General features: G+C 40.9%; 1 protein-coding gene across 1 annotated transcript in view; it reads left to right on the forward strand.

Moving 5' to 3' along the window:
- Positions 1-23,889, forward strand: part of LOC141146061 (meprin A subunit beta-like) — a 72,157-nt gene that overhangs the window by 40,428 nt on the left and 7,840 nt on the right. The window contains exons 10-16 of the mRNA XM_073632824.1: positions 3,768-3,920; positions 8,263-8,478; positions 11,361-11,816; positions 12,037-12,213; positions 16,905-16,997; positions 17,169-17,421; positions 22,565-22,754. Of these exons, the coding sequence (XP_073488925.1) occupies positions 3,768-3,920; positions 8,263-8,478; positions 11,361-11,816; positions 12,037-12,213; positions 16,905-16,997; positions 17,169-17,421; positions 22,565-22,754 (1,538 nt within the window). The remainder of the gene's footprint in view (positions 1-3,767; positions 3,921-8,262; positions 8,479-11,360; positions 11,817-12,036; positions 12,214-16,904; positions 16,998-17,168; positions 17,422-22,564; positions 22,755-23,889) is intronic.

Here is a 23,889-nt window from a genome sequence, read left to right on the forward strand (position 1 = left end):
GCAGATGATGCACTCATGTCTCTGTTCTCTTCTCCTGCCATTATAGCTCCAGTACACCTGATTTGCTCCTTGTGCTTCTTCTCCCGTACTCCCCTCTAAGCTCTGATGTACAGTAGCCAGAAAGGCTGATAAGTCAAATTCAACTACTATATTTTTATAATATATGCACATTTTTTACCTACAAAAAGATGTGTATTTATTTGTTATTTATTTTATAAAAGGTGAACTTAGACTTTATAACAGGCTGATATCAAGAGACATTTAGAAAAATCACCTTAAAAGATATAAAAAATATAAAATACACATTTAATTATGTTTACTTGATGACAGAACTGCATTCATTAGTATCTTTTAATTTAATTTACCTAAATGTCTCTTGATATCAGCCTGCTTTAAAGTCTAAGTTCACCTTTTATAAATAAATAATAAATGCACATCTTTTTGTAGGTAAAAAAAAATGTGCATCTATTATTTCTTTACTCTGCAGCCTGTAAAGCATTGCACCCGTGAGCAGCAGATCAGGGGTGCAATGTCAGGATCCTGCAGACACTCAGTACAGCTGTCTGCCCCTACCTTGTATGGACAGGCAGTTATTGAATGGCAGGAAAAATAAATGGATTACAAGAGCGCTCACCAACAGCCTCTCAGTTCATTGAGAAGTACAAGCTGCCGGCCGCAGTGGATGACAGTACTTGTAGTTTATTCGTTAACAGAATGCTGTTTTTAAATTGTGACAGTGGGTGTGGAGAGATGATCCCTCATCCGCTGTCACAGGGAGAGAGGGATCAAGTGAAGAGGAGGCAGGAGCTGGAACATGTTCCACCCTAAATATGGATGGAACATGTAACATGTTCCAAAGGTGAGCTTATCCTTTAGTTCCCTTTACAGTAGCACATAGACTGGGAGTAGGAGGTGGGAAGGTCAGTAATCTAAACTAGTTGGACTGTGACGCATACACAAGAAACAAGCTGACAGGAGAGTAACATGTTAAAAGGAGGTGACCAAGATTTGCTGTTTATTTGTATTACAGAAAAGTGATATCATTAACTTGACTATATTGCCTCACAGAGCTGTGTATATCTCAGGTCTGGCTTAACAAATGCATAAATCATATGGCAGGTAAAACATCTCCCATATATGCATTTCAGCTCTGTATTAAGCTGTTTGACTAATGATCCAGAGGTTGTTGCTACATACGTATGTAATCAGTCATTAAGGCTTAGTAAGAGAGTAAGCTTACTGTTTTATATTCAGATACATCAGTAAGACTGGTATGGCTTATTTGGCAAGAAGCAGTTGGAGGCAGAGAAGTAACACAGGAAGCTGAAATACTGTAACAGGAAATTGTCTGGCTGTGCTGTGTAGCAGATGTTAATAAATCATACGGCTGGCTGAAGAAAATTACAAATCCATAAACATAGGTGCTAATTAGAGGTTTGCAGGAAGTTCCTCTATTAGGCCCCTTCCAGATGGGATGGACTCCGCCAAGCGATCTGCCTGGTCAGCGAGGGATCTGTCCCCTGATCCCCGCTGAGCAGGCGTATGACAGGTCCCTGTCCACTCCGCTATGCAGAGCAGAAACAGACACAGCCCACTGTTCTCTGTGGGGCAGTTGTATGGAAATGGACTGCCCGTCCCCATCCATGTGTTTTTAGTGGACCGGATCAAATTGGATGCCGGTGGGTGTCAGGACATGTCAGCTGACAACCGCTGCTCCATAGAGGGCTATGGATGGTCCAGGCGGATCTGCCTGAAAAACTGACAGGCAGATCAGTCCATCAGTGTAAAAGGGGCCTAAATAATGTAGAACACCTGAGTGCAAATTACAGTGGGCAGTAATATCATAGTAACATATAGCAACCAACCAGGTTGCAGATTACTGTAGTTTAATAAGGACACATACATTGCACTTTAGCACTATTACATACATCTGCTTCCTGCTGCTGACTAATAACTAGAAATGATTAGCACACATTGTAAAGTTCTCTTAACCTGTAACTTATCTGTAACTGACTTTTTCATGTATTGGGAATTTGTATCTGTACCATATAGCCGCTGGCAATAATCGCATGTAAAGAAATTACATGCTGGTTGTACCCAAGTCAATCGATGGATCAACTTGGGTACAATCAGCCTGCCCATAGATGGTTTGAATCTCCGCTGGTCCCTGCTGAGTTGACTGAGATTTGAACCGTACGTGGCTGGCTTAAGAAGGATCATTTAAACACAACTTATTTTTCAATAGTAGTAACGTTAAAGCAGAATTAATAAAACAATTATGTTAAAAATTTATAATAAAAATCATTATGATAAAAAAAGATTATGGATTCCTTTCAAAAATACTTTTTATTTTTACACACAGTTGTCAAAAGTACCTTTGAAAGTAATCTCCTGTAATCGCCTGCACAGCAATACTATAGGCCGGGCAGGGAAGTCCAATTCTATTTCCCAATCAGGCTCCTTTGTACAGTACTGTCTATCTAAAACAAAATAGTGGAAGGAGCAGAGTGAGGATCTTGTGAGTGTGTTCCTGCTATTTTATTGTCCAATCATAGGCTTGAGTAGGTCCTTCACAAGACTGTATTGCACAACATGCGTTGCAGGCTGTAGAGAGGACACAGTGATTGGAGAACCTGACTTTGCTTTCTGACATAGGAGCTTGAATCACAGCACTGGCTACAGTGATTTACTAATCACTTGGCAGATAAACTGCTCCCATATATGTAATTTTAACCGTGTATTTAGTTGTTTGTCTGGAGTTAAAGATGCAAGAACTTGGCACTTAGTATTTTGTTTTGCCTAGACATGCATGATGATTCAACTTTATTTTAAAGTGTTGGCATCTATGATGCAGAGCAAGTGCAGATCACAGTCATAATACAGAATTAAAGTAAAATATAAATACATCCTAATAAAAAGTTATCACTCTAATCTAAAACACAAGAAACATTTTTGGGCTAATCATCTGATAACCAGAATACAGGATATGCATTTGCATACTTAAACTGGCCACAAATTATAATTTTCGTATTCAATTTCCTTTAGATTTACCTTTCATTATCTAGTGAAAGGGCCTGCCTGATTGCATACAAATTGAAAGTGTTTAGGTTTGACCTCCTATTATAAAGTTTTAGTAAATCTAAAAGAAATTTGTACAAAAACATTGTATAATGTATGGCCATCCTTATCCTGAAGGGTCCTTCAGATTTAAATCATCTTTACAATACAACACATTATCATACTGTACGAGCCCTTGCACACTGGGGCGGGGGCGGCGTCGGCGGTAAAACGCCGCTATTATTAAAACCGCCCCGCTAGCGGCCGAGAAAGGGTTAAATACCACCGCAAAGCGCCTCTGCAGAGGCGCTTTGCCGGCGGTATAGCCGCGCCGTCCCATTGATTTCAATGGGCAGGAGCGGTAAAGGAGTGGTATACACACCGCTCCTTCACCGCTCCGAAGATGCTGCTGGCAGGACTTTTTTTACCGTCCTGCCAGCGCATCGCTCCAGTGTGCAAGCCCTCGGGGCTTGCCCACTGGAATGAAAGCAGCGGCACTTTCGGGGCGGTTTGCAGGCGCTATTATTAGCGCAATAGCGCCTGCAAACCGCCCCAGTGTGCAAGGGCTCTTAATGATTAATGTAATTAAATATTGGTAGGTAAGGTCTACAATGACATAAACAAGTCTCATGGCTTTCAAAGTATCTGCTACCAGTTTTTTGTAACTCTCTCTATCCTGATCATTGTCTCAAACTGTTTTCACTCTTTAGCTAACTTTCTTACTTTCCTGGACACTTGTGATTTTGAGTACAACAACATCTGTGGAATGATACAAGGTACAGGAGATCATGCAGATTGGGAGCATGTCCTTCAAAACCCTACTGGACCCAGTACTGATCACACTAACTTAGGGAACTGCAAAGGTAAGCAGCATCTTATCACATAACTTCATTTATTGCTGTGTTTCATTTTATGGTTGACACCTTATCCATCTAAAATTCCTGTCAAGCATAACATGCTAATTGGACAAATCTCATATGACACAGTAAATACCAAAAGGGCAAAGTGTAACTTTTGCAAGCCCTGCACTACACGTGAATGTTGTGTAACTTGACGCACAATGGTATGCTGTAAATTGAGAGGACAACTATGTAGACATGATTACACTTGTTTATGACAAAAATGCTCATAAACGCGTATGTATATATATATATATATATATATATATATATATATATATATATACACACACAGTATCTCACAAAAGTGAGTACACCCCTCACATTTTTGTAAATATTTTATTATATCTTTTTATGAGACAGCACTGAAGATATGACACTTTGCTACAATGTAAAGTAGTGAGTGTATAGCTTGTATAACAATGTAAATTTGCTGTCCCCTCAAAATAACTCAACACACAGCCATTAATGTCTAAACCTATAGAACAACAAGGATAAAAATTACACTATGAGGCTACACCTAGTACAAATTTGTCTGAAAAAAGGGGAGCTGAAATTTGTTCAATTCCTCATTTTGACATCACCTTAAAGACTGAATGGAGACTTAAAGGGGTTGTAAAGGTTTGTGTTTTTTCACCTTAATGCATGCTATGTATTAAGGTGAAAAAACACCTTGCAGTCACCGGCCCCCCAGCCCCCCCCTTTTACTTACCTGAACCCCTTCATTCAGTCGGCGGGGACACGCTGTCTCTCTCTCCACGGGCTCCCGGCTCTTGATTGGATAGATTGATAGCAGCGCAGCCATTGGCTCCCACTGCTGTCAATCAAATCCAATGACGCGGGCGCCGGGGGGCGGGGCCAAGTCCTGCATTCAGCCTCTATGGACGCTGAATGCTGGACCCAGGAGCGCGCCTGCAAGGTAATCCCCCGGGAGAGTGCTTCTCCCAGGGGGTTTTCTGATGCAGGGAGGAGCCGCGAGAGTAGCCAGGGGACCCCAGGAGACGAGGTTCGGGGCCACTCTGTGCAAAACGAGCTGCACAGTGAAAGTAAGTATGATATGTTTGTTATTTAAAAAAAAAATTACCCTTACAATCACTTTAAGGTGTGTCCCTCTAAATTAGGGTAGGCATATAAAAAAGAGGGGAGAAGGAAAGGTTTACCAAGTAATTCTTCAAAGAGAAACAGCCGGTATTATCAAAAAAATGTACAATTCTTTATTGAAAAATCCACATGAACACTGAGAGCTAGTAAAAATGTATCTATAACAAACCTCCACCACATTCAATAAAATTAGACAACGTTGTTTGAAGACACAGATGGCCACCACAAGCAGACATACACTCCTCACAAATGTAATGAACTTCTAATCCTCATAAATTTATGGATCCCAGTGGGAACATGAATGGATATAGTGTTAGAGCGATTCGCTCAATATCTCATAGATGCAACACCTTAAGTTTTTAACCATTCCACAGCTGGGTTAAATAGGAGATATTTAAGAGCAGTACAAAGACGTGACCCTGATAAGGCTGATAGAAAAATAATGATGCTTCTATGGCTAAAATAATAATGATATCGGAGTACGGTTTCCTAATGATGTAAACAGAGCAGGAATAAACACGGAAGGAGTATTCAAGGTTCCCCCAGGTAGCAAGATGTATGGTGATTGACCAGAAAGTTCCTGTTACAGGTGGGGACAAGCTGCTGGATCTCTAAGAGGCAGGTGAGTGTGTGTACATGTGTACGCTTCCCAGCCGGGAAAAAGGAATCGATGCAGCTCACCACTCTCCCGATGTCCAGGCAGCCTCCAGGCAATCAGACTGACAATCCACCCTTTTCTAAAAGGATTGGAAACCACAGAGGATAGAATAAAGGCTCTGTCCACTACTCCTTGTGTACTGTGAGCATCCAGTGCTGTTGGCATGTCCTTTCGAACCTCCCGGGATAAGCGGAGGGGGGATGTCAGCTAGTAGGTGATCTGTGCCCTCATTGCAGAAGGAACAGATCACCTACTAGCTGACATCCCCCTCTTTGAAGAATTACTTGGGAAACCTTTCCTTCTCTCCTCTATTTTGTATTAATGTCTAAACCGCTGGCAACAAAAGTGAGTACACTCCTAAGTGAAAATGTCCAAATTGGGCCCAAAGTATTAATTCCCTTTGAGGATGCCCCAAAGGTACTCAATAGGGTTTAGGTCTGGAGACATGCTTGGCCAGTCCATCACCTTTACCCTCAGCTTCTTTAGAAAGGCAGTGGTTGTCTTGGAGGTGTGTTTGGGGTCATTATCATGTTGGAATACTGCCCCACGGCCCAGTCTCCAAAGGGAGAGGATCATGCTCTGCTTCTGTATGTCACAGTACATGTTGGCATTCATGGTTCCTTCAATGAACTGTAGCTCCCCAGTGCCGGCAGCACTCATGCACCTGCAGACCATGACACTCCCACCACCATGCTTGAATGTAGGCAAGACACACTTGTCTTTGTACTCCTCACCTGGTTGCCACCACACATGCTTGACACCATCTGAACCAAATACGTTTATCTTGATCTCATCAGACCACAGGACATGGTTGACCATGGCGAGGCCTGTTCTGAGTGGAACCTCTCCTGTTAAACCGCTGTATGGTCTTGGCCACCATGCTGCAGCTCAGTTTTAGGGTATTGGCAATCTTCTTATAGCCTATGCCATCTAGATGTAGAGCAACAATTCTTTTTTTCAGACCCTCAGAGAGTTCTTTGCCATGAGGTGCCAGGTTGAACTTCCAGTGACTGATATGAGAAAGTGAGAGCATTAACACCAAATTTAACACACCTGCTCCCCATTCACACCTGAGACCTTGTAACACTAACGAGTCACATGACACTGGGGAGGGTAAATGGCTAATTGGGCCCAATTTGGACATTTTCACTTAGGGGTGTACTCACTTTTGTTGCCAGTGGTTTAGACATTAATGGCTGTGTGTTGAGTTATTTTGAGGGGGCAGCAAATGTACACTGTTATACAAGCTGTACACTCACTACTTTACATTGTAGCAAAGTGTCATTTCTTCAGTGTTGTCACATGAGATACTGTGTGTGTATATATATATATATATATATTTAAGATAATATTTCAAGAGCTTATAAGAAAGATAGTTGAAATGATGCATTGCTTGGATAATAGTCATATCAACAAGAATGGTGGTGGAAGACAAAGCATAGCTCCTAACTGTCTCTGATTACGAGGGACTATCCCTGATTTGAAACAAAGTCCCTCTTTCCCTCTTTCCCCCTCATTTGCCCCTCATTTTAGTCTGATCTATATAGTTATATAGTATATAAAAATGCACTATTAATTTTCAAACTGTGTTTCCCAGTGCTAAACCTTTCATCCAAATTCAGCATTGCTGCATTAGTAAATTCCAAAAACCTGTATAATACAGGAATAGTAGTGGTAAAAAAAAGCACTTGTGGGTGTAACTAATCATTTTGTATAATTTTCCATTAAGGGAGCGTGGCAGGGGGTGTGTTGGGAGGTATGATTAAAGTGAATAGCCAAAATGTTTCTTCAGCTTTAGATACAGTAGGGAGGGGTTAAAACCCCTGTCAGTTTACTATCTTTACTATGTCCCTCTTAGACTTTTATTTTATTTATTATTTATTACAGGTACTTATATAGTGCCATCATTTTATGCAGTACTTTACATATTTATTATACATTCACATCAGTCCCTTCCATCAAACAGCTTACAATCTGAGGTCCCTAACTCACATTCATACATACTCATACTAGGGCCAATTTAGACAGGAGCCAATTAACCTACCAGCATTTTTTTGGAGTGTGGAAGGAAACCGGAGTACCTGGAGGAAACTCACGCAGGCACAGAGGGAACAAGCAAACTCCAGGCAGGTTGTGCAGTGGTTGGGGTTCGAACCAATGACCCTAGTGTTGCTAGGCAGAACTTTTGTTACCAGAACAGGTTTCCCTCTTGGACAATCCACCCTCCTTTGTTCTTCTGACAGCTGTAAAATTCTGGGTTTCCTGTCTTTCTAAGTGACATTGGTGGTCGCTAAGGCAAATAAAGACAAATAAACTTTACTTACCAGGAATTCAGGCATCAATAAACTCTTCACATGGGTCCTAACTCTTTCCTATACAAAAAAAAAAGTTTGTCTGCACAAACACTTTAAGACATCAGGTGACTCATACCCAATTACTTCTCTTCAATGTCTGTTGTACAATGAATAAACTTTACTGGTCGTCTAAAATGATATATTAAAGTTTTCTAAAAAAAAAAAAAAAATGTTATTTTGATTCCTCAAACAGATAGTGGTTATTTCATGCACCTCAACACCAGCACACTAAATACAGGAGATACAGCACTATTGGAAAGTCGACTTTTTTACCCAAAGAGAGGATTTCAGTGCTTGGAATTCTTCTACTTCCACAATGGTGATGTATCTGATAGCCTGAACATCTGGATCAGAGAATACACAGATGCCTATCCAAACGGCACACTGACATTTGTCACCACAGTCGACGGTGAGACATTACTTCTTACCTAAAATACATTTTATTATGTCAAGGGGGCATAAATAGGTACTAATGTGACAATATGCTAAAATATTTTGTTTTTCCTTGCATACTTGAAATATTATATATACTGTATGTTCTAACAATAAACCCCAGTGGTACTTTACTGACTCTTTATCAAGTTTAATCATTGATTATCAAGAGTAGAGAGACATTGATTATTTAAAATGGTTATAAAGCCTAAACATTTTTACCTTAATGCATTCCTTGCATTAAGAGAAAAAATGTTTTGGTAGTAATATCCCCGCTTGCCCTCCCTTATACTTACCTGAGCCCTCACTCAATCCAGCGCTGTGCCCATTAGCACTGCAGTGGCTTTCTCCCCTCACTTCCTGGCCTCACAGGCTTTCCTGAGGCAGCAGAAGCCATTGGCTCCTGCTGCTGTCAGTCAAAGCCAATGACAAGGAAATGGGGGGCAGTGCCAAGCTGTGCTGTCTGTGTGTATAGACGCAGGCAGTATGGCTTGGAAGCAAGTCTGCAGGAGTGCCCCCATAGGAAGTGGCTTGCTAGGGGTGCACAAACAGAAGAGGAGAGGAGCAGGGGACCCCAGTAGAGGAGATTTGGTCTTGCTCTGTGCAATTCCATTCCAAAGAGCAGATAAGTATAAACCTGGTTGCTATTTTAAAAAAAGTTTTATAATCACTTACATTTTTTTTTGCAGATAAGTACCTTGACAAAGTCATATTGTAAAAGCAGGAATATCTACTGTATGTGATGTGTAGTAGCCCATGGGACCAGACCCAGGGATTATAGCAATCATATCAGATTTAGCCATGCATTAGATTTGGAGTTGTTTGCATAGACACCATAAGCATAAAGGTGTACAATCTTATAGAAAATTGGCTGGTTTGGTGAATAATGAATGTACATTGTAGTGGCCATACTACTGTATGCATTATTTTTTACTGTTAGGCTGGGTTCACACCTATGCAAATTGGGTGTAGGTTTCTCCGCATCCAATTCGCATGACAGGAGATTGTGACTGGCCCTCTATGGACCTGTTTCACATATCTCTGTTGCAGTTGAGGAGCAGCTTGCACAGGAGTGCTGTGCGTCTTTGGCTCCCTTTCAGGGCCGAATTCAGGCAAAAATGTGGCCCCGATTCGTCCCTGAAACGGAGAACGGGGACACACCCATGAGCCGCATCCGTCAGAGGTGTGAACCCAGCCTAAATAAAGAAATGGAAATTATGACTTTTCAGGCTGAGATAAGTCTGTAGATGGTCAAGCAAACAGAATGATGATTTTTCAATTTCAAACCAGTCACATCCAGGATAAATATCATTCTAGGCCAGGGCTGCTCAACCTTTTGAAAAACGAGGGCCACTTAAGTGACTTGGTAATTGGTCACTGGCCACAAGAAAATGACATGGAAGAGCATAATAAGCATTTTTCTCCTGCAGCCACTGAATGCCAGTGGGAGGGAGAGGAGGAGAAGCCGGAATTCAATGGTCGCATAAGGAAAATGGAGATGATTGGTTCCTGTATATGCCACCCCACCAGCCCTCCTGTCCAAGTGTAAAACAGAATGGAGCAGGGAGGCCGCAAGGGTCCCCTGGAGCATGGGGCAGGGTCACCATTGCGACCCCTGACACTACACCAGTGGTTGGGAGGGGTGTGGTAAAAACACATCTCAACTATAGGGTTTTACCGCCCCTCAAACTACAAATGTAAACAAGCCCTTACTGTCCTGAGCTTCATATAAGGCTGTTTTCACACTGATGCACTGCGGTTTACCCGCACCATGGGTACAGCACAGTACTCCTGCAGCTTACCTGTGGGCTAGCTTTGCTTTGCCACAGACTTGCAAGTATGGTGCATTTTGTGAAAGTGCACCAAAACTCCTGCATTCAGGAGTTTTGGTGCTCTTTCAGAAAGGGTACCAAATAGACAGGATATTATAGAAGTCTATGGCTCAGTGCAGCTAACTCACAGGAAAGCCATAGGTGCACCGTGCTGCTCAGTGTGAAAGCAGCCTAAAAACCTTTTTTTTTATAAAAGTGCCTATATGCCTATTGCAAATGTGCAGTGTATATGATGTTTAATACACTGACCTTTTCCAGCTTCTGAAGGCATTACTCTCCAGGCTGCTAGAAAGGTCCCAGGAGAAGTGCACTTTGTAGCCAGTGCTACAGAGGAAGCATCGGCTTTTTCGGCTCCTGCTCCCTCTGCAGCTGCTTGCTTCCTCCGCAGCTGGTGGTAATTCCATGCACTCTGATGCTCTGGGATAGCAGATCGGCAACCCCTTGATCATGGTTTGGGCATCCCAGAGCATGAGGTTGCAGGCCACTTTAGAGGTCTCCACAGGCCACATGTGACACACAGACCATGGGTTGAGCACCCCTGTTCTAGGCCAATGAATTGGTAGTTATAAATGTACCCCTATTTAACATACTAAGAACACAGGGTCAAGCCTGGACCTTTTTTATGTCAAATAGTATACCCTGTTTCCCCGAAAATAAGACCTAGCATGATTGTCAGTGATGGCTGCAATATAAGCCCTACCCCCCAAATAAGCCCTACCTTGAAAATAAGACCTCCCCGAAAATAACCCCTACCCTGAAAATAAGACCTACAAGGACTTTAACTAGGGCTTATTTGGGGGGTAGGGCTTATATTGCAGCCATCACCGACAGTCACACTAGGTCTAATTTTCGGGGAAAAACAGGGTAATAAAAATTACTTATTTCTTTAGTGCAAAAAGTATAATTAATTCACTCAACCTTGCTTCAACCATGTCTAACGCTATTCATGATTTTCTTTTCTGTGGTTTATAAACAAAATACTGTAGATAATAAAATATAAATTCTTTCTTGTGATATGATTTTTCAGCTCAGCCTGCAAACTATTGGCAGCTGTACCATGTGTCTCTAGTCGCAAGCACAAAGTTCCGTGTTGTCTTTCAAGGAATAAAAGGAAGTGGAAGCTCCAATGGAGGTTTTTCGATTGACGATATTAATTTATCCGAGGCTAAATGCCCACATTTTATTTGGCACATCCACAACTTTGAAAACCAGATCAATAATGTAACTCTTAGACTTTACAGTCCTCCCTTTTATTCCAAAGATGGGTATGCTTTCCAGGTGCAGCTTAGAGCTACTGCCTCTCCTGATAAGTTCCATGACCTGGGAATATATTTTCATCTTATTTCTGGAGAGAATGACAACAAATTGCAGTGGCCATGTTCCCTAAGACAGGCATCCATGGTACTGATGGATCAAAATCCAGATATTCGGAAGCGTATGAACAATCTAAGGAGCATTACCACAGATCCCTACCAACTAACAGGTAAGTAAAAAAAAAAAAAAATCTGTTTACAAATCATGTGTTGGCAATGTATGTTTTTATTATTAATTCATATTTTTCCTTATTTTTGAAATGGCATTTATTGTGATGAGTTTGTAAAGATATCAAAACCACTATGCTTTAAAGTAAATATACAAATATATTGGCTGTAATTAAATTAGAACACAAATTATCTTTTTTTTTTTTTTTTTTTTTTTTTTAGATAATGGGTTTTTTTGGGATAAACCTGAGATAGTAGGAACCAATGCTTCCTTCTCTAATGGAACACAGTTTTTCCGTGGACCTGGATATGGAACATCAGCATATATCACACATGACAGGGTACATAGCAGAGATTTTCTAAAAGGGGGTGATGCATTCCTTCTTATAACAGTAGAAGGTAAGTGACATTGTGTAACATTAAGTGGGTATTCATAAAAAAAATGAAAATATCAAGGCAGATGGGAAGAGGGTTTGATAAGCACATGTGTATTTGTTCTACTCCTCCAACAACAAAATGACCTGGTTTTCATGCTCATTTGAAGTCTTCTTGACATCAGGAGTTGAGGACACAGGAGACTTGTTATCAAATTGTATATTTAACATCCAACATGATGGAAGGCTCCAACCACAATATTCAGCAAAATGTTATACACATTGACCTGTTTCAGAGCCACCTTGACTTTTCCACAAGATGATAAGTTTAGATATAACTGTAATATGGACCATAATCGATCCTATGGGCAAGGAAAATCCGGTGCCTTAAAGTGGATGTAAACCCGAATTTTTTTTTAATCATACTGTAGAGTATAAGATTTCCTATCATTTGAGCCCAGTCTTGCCACAAAGAGTTAATCCATCTCTGAGCAATCCTCTTTTATTGTTCAGTGAGATAAATCTTGACAAACTGAGAAAAACTTTGTCAAATCCTCCCCCTTGCTGTGAGTGACAGGTGATTTACATATCTCGAGCTTCAGCCTAAGACACAGGCATTATTTTTTAATTGTGATATATATACTAAAGCGCTGAAGTGGAAATTACGAATAAAATTATGTGAAAAAATATTAAAAGATGCCCAAATAATATAGCTGCAATCAATAATGTTAACTACACAAGTGGATGATTATATATAAATAAATAAATATTTGCACTGATATTAACCTAATAATAGTGCACTATGTGTCCTAAAATACCATAAATGAGTGAACTTTCAACAATATGATAAGTGACTTTTGAGATAAATAATAAATATTAGTCCTTCTGTGAGTTAAAAACACTTGGTAAGTGAATAAACACAAATAAAACGTCCATTAATTGTGTAACATAAGTGTCCTTTGTAAAAGAGTGACGGGACCTTATAAGTTAGCCCAAATGTATAACAGTGGGTTCAGTAGTAAGTCTGCTTAAATAAATTTAAGCAGACTTACTACTGAACCGTTTTATTTGTGTTTATTCACTTACCAAGTGTTTTTAATTCACAGGACTAATATTTATTATTTATCTCAAAAGTCACTTTTCATATTGTTGAAAGTTCACTCATTTATGGTATTTTAGGACACATAGTGCACTATTATTAGGTTAATATCAGCGCAATTATTTATTTATATATAATTATTTAATTCCCTTCCACTCCTTTCTTCAGCTCTGCAAGGATTGGCTGTTCCACACCTCAGCATGATTTGGCATGCTGAAGTCATGTGGTTACTTTCCTGTCTTTTCACTGGATGTTAGAGATCATAGCAGAAGTTCAGTGTAAGAAATACACAGGAGAAAATGAATATTGACAAGGGGAGTGTAGAGGTGGGCGGGGAGTTCACTGACATCACGACTCCACCCACCGAGCTCCAGACAACAGACCCACCCACAGAATCTGCAGTTTTTCGGATCTAATAACAGACAGAGGGGAGACATTTGACAGGTAAAGATACATGCAGGAGGCATGTATATCCTTAGAGATAACCCCTATGGCAGTAGTTTAGAAAGGATGACATTGGGTTTACATCCACTTTAAGCCTCACCCAAAAATAAGCAATATTGAAATCTTTGCCCCTATTATGCTGCAATTTTTTTATCAATTACTGTTATACAGTGTGCAGCAAAAATGATTGTAATTAATCCAGAGATGGGGGGACCAATAGGTCCATATAACCATATCAGTTGCTGCACCTATTTAACCATTAACAAATTTTATATTTTAGCTATGGGCCTTCTGACTCTGCAATAACTATGGAATTACCTAAAGTAGAACTATAGGCAAAACTTTTTTGTTTGGATAGAGCAAACCCCTGTCAGTTTTTTTTTTGCCAGAGATTTCTCTTCACTTCCTGTCATAGCCAAACAGGAAATGAGGGAAAATCCCTCCAAATAAAAGGAATTCCTTGGGGACCCCCAGATCACCAGAACTAGTGTCCCCATTGGAAGATTTCCCCCCAGATTTCCCCCCATTACATTCATATCTGGGGACAACCCAAAATTTGAGATTTTCTTTTACTTTCACTTTCAACGATAAAGGTAAACAGGACAAATAGAGAGGGAGAATCTCCTTAACGGAGACACAAACAGCAATACAAATTTACAGATGTTCTAATCCCCCTACACTCTAGCCAAAACTAAAAAAACATTTTTGCCTTTAGTTATACTTTAAGATAACAAATACAAATATACCGGTAGTTGTTAATTTCAGGGCAAAGAATGATTTCTTTTGGCAAAAGTTGTACTTTTTTTCTTTACAATCTCTACACAAAATGATGTAGGATGGTCGAATTTGGCCAGCGTTGGTTTCAAGGCAAACAAAAGCATTAAAAAAATATGTCTTTTTAATACATTACTACAAAAAAATGAACAAACAAGACCAGTGAAAATAGATGCTTAAATGTGAGTGGTTAAACAAGAAATAACTGTGCCAAAAAATTGGCTTAAATAGGTAATTTTTTTATTTAAAAAATGTAAAAAATTTTATTATTCAGGTTATTTTAAAAAAGAAATATAGACTTTAAAAAAGCTAAAAAATTTTGCAGCATCAATCCGATGCAGCATTTGTCCTCCACCAGCTCTCCAATGAGAACTGAGCGATCAAACACCGCCCATCGCTCAGTCCTCCCCTCCGCTCTGAGCAGAGAGCCATGTACAGTATGTCAGTCACTGGCTATCTGCTCTGCCCTCCATAGCTCACTGGAGAGCTGTGCTGTGGTGGGGGTGGGAGCAGGTGGCTCAGCCTCTCAGTGGATCACTGTGAAGTTAGCCAACAGCGGGCCGCAAGAGTGCAGAAGTAGGTGCAATTCTATGACCTACAAGAGAAGTATAGCCAAAATAGCTTTCACTATACTTCTCCTTTAAAGAAGAAGTGCGGGATTATAAAAAAAAACAAACACACAGACTTACCTATGTTCTGCAGCATCGGTTTGATGCTGCAGCTGTCCCCCGCAGGCTCTAAGCTAGAGAACTGAGTGATCACATGGCTGGCGATAGCTCAGTTCCTAGTCTTCAGTGAGCAGAGAGCTGGTGACTGTTTGTCTGCCCCTTTGGCCCTCACTGGAGCGCCGGTCTATGAAGAGTGTGGGAGCGGCTGGGTCAATCTCTCAGTGGTGTGCTGAGAGGCTGCGCCAGCTGCGTGTAAGGCATCTAGGTGGATCCCAACATTATTGTTGGGACCCCTCCAGAGTCTGGAGCAAGACTGTGATATTAGTCAGCAGCAGAGTTTAGCTGATTCTGGGTCACAGGAGAGCACAAGTAAGTGTACTCCTGTGTCCTACATGAGAAGTATGGCCAAACAAGTTTTGGCCATAATTCTTTTTTTAAAATCATGCCTAAATATACTTCTGCTTTATGAGTTGCATTGTGTATTAATGAAGGAACACCAGTGCTGGACTTAGATGTAGATTGTGCTGTAGGTGAAATATGGGTCACAAAGCACCCAATACAATGAAAACCAGGTCAAAGGACCTCTTTATGTTTGCATGCAGTAAAAATCATCTATAGCATTTATATTTTTACCATAGAACCCTTTAACAAGATCAGTGTCACTTACTGTAAGTTTTTAAATAAATGTACAGTCAAAACTCTACAGTAATAAAATATTTTATAGTCAGAAGGCCTTAGAATCCCTGTCAGTTTTTTATGGAATTATTGCCACTAGGGATATGTCTCCTCTCTCTATCCTGGTGTCATTGGTCAGTAGGAACTGATTGTAAGGGAACACCTCCCAAGCTGGCACACAGACCAAAATAAAACCCTGACAGAACTTCAAATCCTCTCCTTATCAAAAACTAGAAAACAAAAGTTTTTCCTGCAGTTACACCTTACAATTAAACAGATATAGACATCTATATAACATGCTTCATTGTGCATTTGGAGCATTTCGGCAGAGAAATCTAAAGTTGTTGCCTTTTAAAAATGCTTCCTTTGTTTTGAAAATAAAAATAACCATTATAGGTTTTTTTTTTTCAAGCAGTCTTACAGGATGGAGAGCATTGGAATGTCCTCACCAGCTGTATGATGTTCATTCATAGTCTAGGGAAATGGTGAATAAAGCCTCAAATTCATAGGCTCTTATAAGTAGTATCATACAAGAAAATAGTAAAACATGCTCCATGTATTGCAACCATCATAGCATGCAGTTATTGTATAAAAATGTGTTTATCCCAAAGTGAAAAGACTACACAAAAACAAGAAATTCTAATAAGGAATAAATAAAAAATTACAAAATGTTTATTGAAGCACACAATACTTAAAACAGGATGGATACCCCCCAGACCAAAAACTCCCACTATGCATGTAGTGCTACCCCCACAGGAGCCACTTGGTTCTCTGTTCTTCTGCCTCGACTTTGAGAAGAACCAGTATCACTTACATACCAGGTTAAACAAGGATGGCTGCAGGGGACACTGTGGTGGGGGGGCTGTGGTGTGGTGGGGCACTGTGGTGTTGGGGGGCTGCACTGTGGGGGGGCACTGTAATCATTGCGGTGCCCCTTTGCAGTGCGGTCCCCTTTGTTTTGCAGTGCCCCTTTGCAGGGCTCAGTGGGTGTCCTGTCTACAGCCGCCCCCACAGTCAAGGGTTTACATACCATTTTATTATTTTTTTTTCTACCAGATGTAACTCATTTAAATACAACTCAGCCAGCACCTCCATCTACTACTACTAGACCAATCACAACAGGAACAGGAACAACAACCACCACAATAACACCAGGAACAGGAACAACCACCACAATAACACCAGGAACAGGAACAACCACCACAATAACACCAGGAACAGGAAGAACCACTACAATAGCACCAGGAATAACCACCACCACAAAAGGAACAGGAACAACCACCACCACAAGAGCACCAGGAACAACCACCACCACAAGAGCACCAGGAACAACCACCACCACAAGAGCACCAGGAACAACCACCACCACAAGAGCACCAGGAACAACCACCACCACAAGAGCACCAGGAACAACCACCACCACAAGAGCACCAGGAACAACCACCACAAGAGCACCAGGAACAGAAACAAGCACCACAACGACTACAACACTGAAACCAGATAGTGCCTGTGCAAATTATATCTGTCACAATGATGGTGTTTGTACTACTGAGGATAACAAGCCAGTCTGCAGGTAAAACTGAGCTAAGAAATAGGCTGAATATCAATTCAATTCCCTAGTGTCTATCCACTTACACGAGATCTCATAACAGTATCATTCACTCACAGTTGGATTTCACATTTCACTTTACACAAGGACACATCATGGAAGTACTGACTGTAGCATTTGGGATTAGGGGAGAATTCTGCTGGGGATATCTTGCCATTGAAGCCCCTAAAAGTAGACAGCAACTACTTAGGTTGTCATCACCTATAAAAATGGAATCAACACTGATTAAAGTGGTATTAAAGGTTTGGCTTTTAAAAATCAAACAGGTCATACTTACCTGTTTTGTACAGTGGTTTTGCACAGAGCAGCCCCGATCCCGATCCCCCCACCGGTGCTCCTGGCTCCTCCCCCTTGACCTGTTCCCCCAATAGCATGCCACTTGCTATGGCCGCACTGGTGCGTGCTCCCTTCCAAGCTCTGCTCCATTCATCCGTAAGAGACAAAGAGCTGCAGCTCGGCCCCACCCCGCTCTCTCCTCATTGGCTCACTGGCTGTGATTGCCATTAGCTCCCACTGCTGTCTCAGCCAATGGGGAGAGGGAATCCCGGGACAGCCGAGGCTCTTGTGCACATCACTGGATCAAGAGGGAACTCAGGCACGTATTGGGGGAGGGGGGCTGTGAGAGGTGCAGCACACAGAAGGTTTTTTTATCTTCATGCGTAGAATGAATGAAGGTAAAAAACCTTCAGCCTTTACAACCACTTTAATCTATTTGTAAAGCAGTGACGGTTACATTCACCAGACATTCTCTGGATATAAATCAATCACTGTCCTTTAAAACTCATGGACCTGGGGGATTCACCTGCAGAGAATGTTTGCTGAATGTCTGATTCACTGCTTTATAAACATGCCTATGAGTATAGTTGACCCTTTAAGGGAAAAACAGCAATGGTTTGAAATGTAGGTACTTATGACTTGTATACCTGTTTAACCAGCAGGTGTCTGTAGATTCGCTTTGCCAGGAACATGTACCTATGCTGGGGTGATGTTAATCTATGTTTACCACTGGGAGCTAATGTGTCTCAGCAGTGCAGATATACTGTTAACAGGCCACCATCTAACCACACAAACGTCCTGCTCCAAATCCTCCCACCCTCTTAAAGATTTTAAAGCAGAAATGCCATAATTAAAAAAAAAAAAAAAAAAAAACAATACACAGAATTTAAAGTATTATTAAAACCAAAAATGTAATATATTGCAGCTTACCAATCATTAGATGTGGTGGCTTTCCCCCCTCTGTTTTCACCTGCTACCATTTTACTTCAAAACATAATAACATTATAAATTACAGGTCACTCAGGTGTTTAGGTAAAGTTTTGGTGTGTTCTGAACTCCACCAAGTTTAACTCTGCAGTTCATGAGCGTGGGAGTTGTTTTCTGGGCCTACATGCAGGTGTCACAGAACTTTGTTCTGCGTGTGCTTGCTGTCAGAAATAGTTTTTAACAAGACAGTACAGAGTTTAAAAAATAAAAATTTAAAAACGAAAATTAAAAAAAAAAAATAAAAAAAAAAAAAGTTGTCCATCTGTCAGCCTGTAATAAAAAAACTGAACAGGGTATTAATTAAAACAGAGTAGCAAAAAAAGCCTTGTATTTCTAAAGTGGCAGTATTGCTAGATTTAAATACGTGGAAGAAAATTCCCCTGTAAATAAAAGTCATTATACTTAGCTCTCAAATGTGGAGTTTCTTCCACCAACCAATGAGTCATTACAGTGTCTTCTGAAGACATAGGGAATCTGACACTCCTGGAAGTGTCAAATTTAAAAGATTTTTAAAAAAAGTCAATTTCTTCAAGGCAATCGAGATAGGCGAGTATTAATTATATTGCTCTACAGTGAGCCAGTGGCAGCTGGTAGTAATTTTTTTCGGGGGGGCGGCAAACAGTGCACACGTCACCCCTCCCGTTCTCCATCAGGTCAGTCGATGCACTTACCCCATCCATGGCGGGCAATCACGGGCGGCTTCCCCGGCTCTCCTTCGTGGGCATCACGGTGGCTGGCATCACGAGCAGCTTCTCCTTTCCCTGCTCGGCGACTTCCGTCTCCTCCTTCTTCCTTGGCGGCCAATCAGAAGGCTTCTCCTTTTGGCCAATCGGGAATCGGGTTTCAGACCCACGCTTCCTGATTGGCAGAGAGGCAATTCAGTGTGAGAATAGGGAATATTCATTCGCTGTTCTCACACACCTGGGTGGGTTCTGAGCGCATTATCAGCTCCCCGAGCCCACCCTATATTGAAGCCTATTAGAGCCTCAGACTCTAATCGGTGCTTCAAAAAAACACCCACCCCACATTGGAATCCATGTGTCCAGCATCCTGAAAGGGGCTGGACGCATGGCTGGGGGTGGCGGTGATGGATAGGGGAGGCGGCGCCCGTGTGCCCTAAATGGACGGGCTCTGTCCCTGCAGTGAGCTGCTATTTTCCCCTTTTACAAATATGGATAGAGTTGCTTTAGGTTAATAGCATTTTGAGTGATAATACTAGGACAAGCATACAGAACACAACAGAGAAAAATCTTAAAGTGACACTAAACAATATTCTTATTCTCCAAAAAAAATAAAAAAATCCATACACATCCACTGCTTAATAGCCCTGTAATCTAATTTTAATGACATTTTCTGATTGTATTTCTCTGTCTTCTTGTAATGTCCTCTGTGTTTGGATTGAGCAGTGTATGTTAGTTGCAGTCATGTGCACTGCTCTATGCACACTACAAATCCCACGGTCCATAGTCTCTGATCCATCTCAGGAGCGATCAAGAGAGGGTGTCTACATCCCTACTTACAATGGAACCATGGAGAACAAATGTAGTTACCCTCTGACAGGTAGTTGGATAACAGCAGAAAAAGAAAATATGCTTTGTTGAGTTAACAATACAAACTTAAATAAAGTTACTTTAAACCGATTGAAAAAAATCTAAGTCCTAATCTGTAACCTTGTTTCAATCAAACTATGGCAGCAAAAGGGTCACCATCAGACCAGGCAAATTGCATTTTTAGAACAAGAGGTCAGCAATGGCACCGTTTCTTTTATGAACTGTTTTAATGGGTCATGAGTACCAGCGTATCAAACCATTGCTGATTTCAGTCTCTAAAGGCCCACTACACTCAGTATTGATTAGGTTTTCTGTTGCCAGCATTAGGGTAGCACAAATAACAATTCTACCACCTATTAAACAACTTTAGGTAACTTAGGTGTGCGCAGCTTATTGCATTAGGGTGTGCACCCCAAAGCTCCAACACATTTGAATGCTACCTGCTATCACAGGGAGGAGGCTCTCGTGGTGGGAGGCAGTTGCTTAGGAGTATATTACGTTACACCCTAAAGATGGGTGTAATGTGTTCTTAAAGTTGAACCTAGCCTTTAACATAATGAGGGGATTTATACTGACAACTTGCACTCCCAAACACCCACCTGGTGTAGCCCCTGGATAATGCTAATGCAAATGTGGTAATTAGGACATCGGGCACACCTATGTTAGGTAACTTCATCTACCACTCATGAAACACCTTTAGGTAACTTCATGTCATCCAGTTCCATGCTGAGCTGTCATCAGCGTATTCTGTGTGTAGGTGTGTACAGAAGAGGCAGCTGACAACGGAAGCCCTATAGTAAGTCTATGGGTATCATCACTTTCCAGGCATTTCACAGCTGTTGTCGGCTGTCTCCTGCACAGAGCTAACGCCACTGGAGACCAGAACAGAGCGGCTTCAGAAAAGGTATGTATAGCGATTTTTGCTTTACAGGGTTAGAAAGGTTAGTCTTAGATTGTGGATGCAAGTAGATTTTAGTTTTAGGGTTAGTTCCACTTTAATTTTTGGGCTTTTAAGTACACAAAATTGTAGTTGTATGCTACATCACATTATCAATACAGGTAATGCATGGTTGTTATTTTAAAAGCCTTAAAACTCAATTGAACTTTGATTTAAAAGAGAAGTATGGGATTAAGAAAGATGCTAACCTAGGTGGATGCAGCATCAATCTAATGCTGCATCTGTCCCTGATCACTTCTAAGACTGAGAACTGAGCGATCAAAGACCACTGATCACTAAATTCTCAGCTTTCAGTGAGTAGAGAACTTGGGATTGTCAGTTCAGCCCTCTTCTCTGCCCTTCCAGTGCTCACTAGAAAATCGGGATGTGCAGGAAGCAGGAGAGGCTGGCTCAGGCTCTCAGCAGTTAAGAGGCTGAGCCAGCTGCCTGCCTAGACATTTGGGTGGATCCCAACCATACGGTCAGGATCTTTTCAGAGCCTGGATCAGCTCTGTGACGCCAGCCAACGGTGGGCTTTAATCCAATGTTGGCTTAAAAAAAAAAAAAGGGTCACAGGAATGCAGCTTTTCAGGTACATCAAAACAGAAACTGTTCGAAGTCTTGTAGGTTTTTTTTTGTTCTATAGAAAGCTGTCAAAATCTAAATAGAAAAGCCTGTCCATTGCCAGCATGCTGCAAAGAAGGATAATTGCAATCTGAGTAAGCAGTGGTCTTTGCAGAATTGTGGCAAAACCTCACCGCACCCCCAACACCCCACTCGGTCAGACCTATAGCTCAGCAATTGCCAAAGTAAATGCTCCCTGCTGATTGGGGAGCTCTAGCTCTGATTCAGTAGGTAGCATGTTTTACAACTTGGAATGTATTTAAAGTAGAATTTCAGGCAAAACCTGTCTATTTTTAAAAATGTAGTCCCCCCGCTCCTAACACCTATTCTGACTAACCTGTGTAAGAAAGATGTATATACTTAACAATTTTCAGCCCGCTCCAGTCCAGTCATGTGCTCTCCATGTCAGCCAGTGCCAGCTGCAGGGGAGAGGAGAGAGCACTGTGATAATGGCTGGTTACGCCTGGGAGCGTTATATCACACAAAAGCTTTAATTGCCCATCCATTGTTTGTTGCTCCCCCCTATTCCTTGCAGCTGCCGCTGGCTCACAGAGGGGAGCCGGATCACACGACCTAAAAACCTGAAAGAGGATATAACCCTCCTTTTATATAAAATAAAATAGGTTGGCGATCCACTTATAATTTAGTTACAATTTCTAACCAAACGACACAGATAAAATGACCTACATTTGCTACCTGCACTTCAAACATATATAACATTTTCTCCAATTAGGTGTAAAGTTACGAAAGACTGGTGGTATGTGGGAGATAGATGTGAAACCAAAGTTTCCAGCCAGGACACAATGGTGATTGCCGTGTCGTCTTCCGTCACCATATTTGTCGTCATGTTAGGAGTCACACTTGTCACTACGTACTGCTTGAAGAAGAAGCACAAAAAACAACTTGCAGGGTCTGAAGATTTAGTAAGTGTAAACTGTTGTTTGTCATGTCAAATATTTCCTCTGAAACTTCAACACGTGACAAAATCATGTTTCATATGGGTAGCAATACCAGTGAAATGAATGGATGGGGTTTTAACGGCACCAGAAGAAAATTACAACAAAATAAAATATAAAAAGTCTGTATGCATTATGCTTAAAAACATATAATAAAATGTCCCTCATATACATGGGTAATATATATATATCCCCCTAAAGGCCACATTCATGGAAGTGCGGAATGGCATCCCAACGCATTTCAACATTAAATGTCTTCCTCAGGGGGTATTGCAAAAAGGGTAATTTAAATTTGTAACAGAGGCCAATCCAGATATAGAACACCCCAGGGACTCAGGGGTCACCAATCGCACCAAGGAGGAGAGAGAAAATTAAAGGGACAAGTTGCCGTGTTCTATATCTGGATTGGCATCTGTTACAAATTTTAAATTACCCTTTATGCAATACCCCCTAAGGAAGACATTTAATGGTGAAACGCATTGGGATGTCATTCCACACTTCCATGAATGTGGCCTTTAGGGGTGTGTATATATATATATATATATATATATATATATATATATATATATATATATATATATATATATATATATATGTGTGTGTGCCAATGTATCCATACATGTGACCCATGTATATGAGGGACTTACATTTTATTATATGTATCGTTTTTTTAAGCATGATGTATAAATAAACTTTTTATATTTTATTATAATTTTCTTCTAGTGCCGTTAAAATCCCATCCATTAATTTCTCTGGTATTGCTATGACTGTAGGGATGTGGCATCATTAGAAAAGGGTACAGACATTTCTGACATAATTGTGTTGAATGTTTCACATTATGGGTGACTACCAACGTAGTCAACCTGCAAATATAACAATCACCACCTGACATCATGTATTATGATTTAGTACATCTGGTTTACTGTGCTTAAGCTCTCCCTCTACTGCCATTTCTATGTAGTGAATGCCTCTATATCCTGGTGTAAGTAAAAATCTGGGGGTTCTAAGTAATTTTCCAGCTAAAAGCACAAACATTATATATTATATATATATTTTAGCAGAGACCCTAGAGAATGAATTGGTGATTGCTGCAATATTTTTT

Source organism: Aquarana catesbeiana, linkage group LG05 (assembly GCF_042186555.1).
Source record: "Aquarana catesbeiana isolate 2022-GZ linkage group LG05, ASM4218655v1, whole genome shotgun sequence".
Classification (NCBI taxonomy): domain Eukaryota; kingdom Metazoa; phylum Chordata; class Amphibia; order Anura; family Ranidae; genus Aquarana; species Aquarana catesbeiana.